Here is a 1,845-nt window from a genome sequence, read left to right as displayed (position 1 = left end):
CTCCCCGCAGTGGCCGGTGTGAGGAGCACGGGCAGCACAGCGGCAGCTTGGCTTTGTTCTGCTCCTCACACCTCGGCACGGCAGCCAAAGCAGGGTCCTGGATGGGAGAACCCTCAGCGTCACCCCTACGGTGGGTGGTGTCCCTGCTCTGAGATTCTCCAGCCTCTGCTTGGAGCTTTAAAATCCATTTTCTTCCCCTGAGATCAACCACCCAGCACTGATGTTTGCTGCCTTGCTGAGAGAGCTCGTGTGGGTTTCTGCAGAGAGCTGAGCCAGCCCTGCTGTCACCACCCAGAGCACCAGGCGTGGTCCCAGAGGGGCAGCACCCCCTGCAGAGGGGCCGCAGCCAGCCCAGGGCTGCTCTCACACTGGTCTGGAGGTTGCTCTGCCCCCCAGGACCCCCAGGGAAGAGCCACAGAATTGATTCTTCTATGAAAGAATCACAGGATTGTTTAGGTTTGAAAAAACCTTCAAGTTATTGAGTCCAACCATTGACCCAGCACTGCCAGGGCCCCACTGCCCCGTGTCCCTCAGCACCACATCTCCACGGCTTGGAAACCCCTCCAGGGGTGGGGACTCCACCACTGCCCTGGGCAGCCTGGCACAGCCCTGGGCAACCCTCCAGGGCAAGAAGTTGTTCCTCAGCTCCAACCTCAACCTCCCCTGGGGCAACTTGAGGCCATTTCCTCTTGTTCTATCACTTGTTCCTTGGGAGCAGAGCCCGACCCCCCCCTGGCTCCAGGCTCCTGTCAGGAGCTGTGCAGAGCCAGACGGTCTCCCCTGAGCCTCCTTTGCTCCAGGCTCAGCACCCGAAGCTCCCTCAGCTGCTCCTCCCCACACTTGGGCTCCAGACCCCTGTAGAAAACTCCCTGACCCATGAAAGAAGGACCCCACCACCCCAGCTCCCCACACAGAGCGAACCCCCAGGCCGAAGGCTGCGACACAACAAATCTGCCCCTTTCCCCAGGGTGCCAACACCCTGACCCCCCTGTCTGCCCCACCCAGCAGCTGAGCAGATCTGCCCGGGGCTCAGCCCCAGGCTGGTGACCCCTGACCCACCTCTTGCGCTGCTCCAGCTCCCAGTCCAGGCGTGCCAGGGTCTGCTGGTGGGGCTCAGCCAGGGTGATGGCAGGACGGCTGATCTCGGGGGGGGCCTCTCTGTAAAACTCCTCCAGGCTCACCAGCTCGATCTCCTCGTGTTTGGACCTGCCAAGGCAGAGGGATCAGACTGGGGAAGGTGAGAAGTGCTGCAGCAGGGCCCATCTCAACCTTGTCCCACAGGAGAGCAGGTCAAGGCCAACCCCCACCCCGTGCCCTGGGCTCGCTCTGCTCTGGGAGCCACCACAGCAGCAGGGAGCTGAGCTGCAGCAGAGGGGGAGAGGGCTGAGCAAGGTCCCTTCCTTCCATGGACACCTCCACTCTGAGAACAGCCCACAGCCCCACCACAGAGTCGCTTCCCTCAGAGCAAGAGGGTTTTGCAGTTGGGGACCCACCCCTTGGATCAGGGTACTGGCCAAGGAAGCCTCCCAGGACTGAGTGAGCCCTCATCCCCCTGCTTTTGGTGAGTGAATATTTTTTCTGGACACACCCTTGAGTGAGCCCTTGCTCTCTTTTGGGCAAGTGATCCCCTTTCTGGGTACCTCAGGTGGGAGGTTCTCCCTTTTCTGAGTGGCTTGAGCAAGTTTTCTTTCCTCTTTCTAAAAAAGAACACTCCCAAATCACAGGAATGAGTTATGCTGTGGTGTGTTCCCATCTGAGATCCAAATTTGTCCTTCCTTTGGTCTGTTGGAATGCCGGGTACTTTTGGTGGCAATAGCCCCACATTTTGGGTAGCAATCGTTGCCT

The 1,845-nt window shown here is 59.7% G+C and overlaps 1 protein-coding gene across 1 annotated transcript in view; it reads right to left on the bottom strand.

The window, feature by feature from the left end:
• Positions 1-1,845, bottom strand: part of THOC5 (THO complex 5) — a 13,118-nt gene that overhangs the window by 8,751 nt on the left and 2,522 nt on the right. Inside the window, exon 5 of the mRNA XM_008940282.1 lies at positions 1,060-1,206. Within this exon, the coding sequence (XP_008938530.1) occupies positions 1,060-1,206 (147 nt within the window). The remainder of the gene's footprint in view (positions 1-1,059; positions 1,207-1,845) is intronic.

This window comes from Merops nubicus, unplaced genomic scaffold (genome assembly GCF_000691845.1).
Source record: "Merops nubicus isolate BGI_N331 unplaced genomic scaffold, ASM69184v1 scaffold42115, whole genome shotgun sequence".
In the NCBI taxonomy this organism is placed as follows: domain Eukaryota; kingdom Metazoa; phylum Chordata; class Aves; order Coraciiformes; family Meropidae; genus Merops; species Merops nubicus.
Note: the sequence above shows the minus strand (reverse complement) of the source record. Positions and strands in the feature narration are given on the sequence as shown.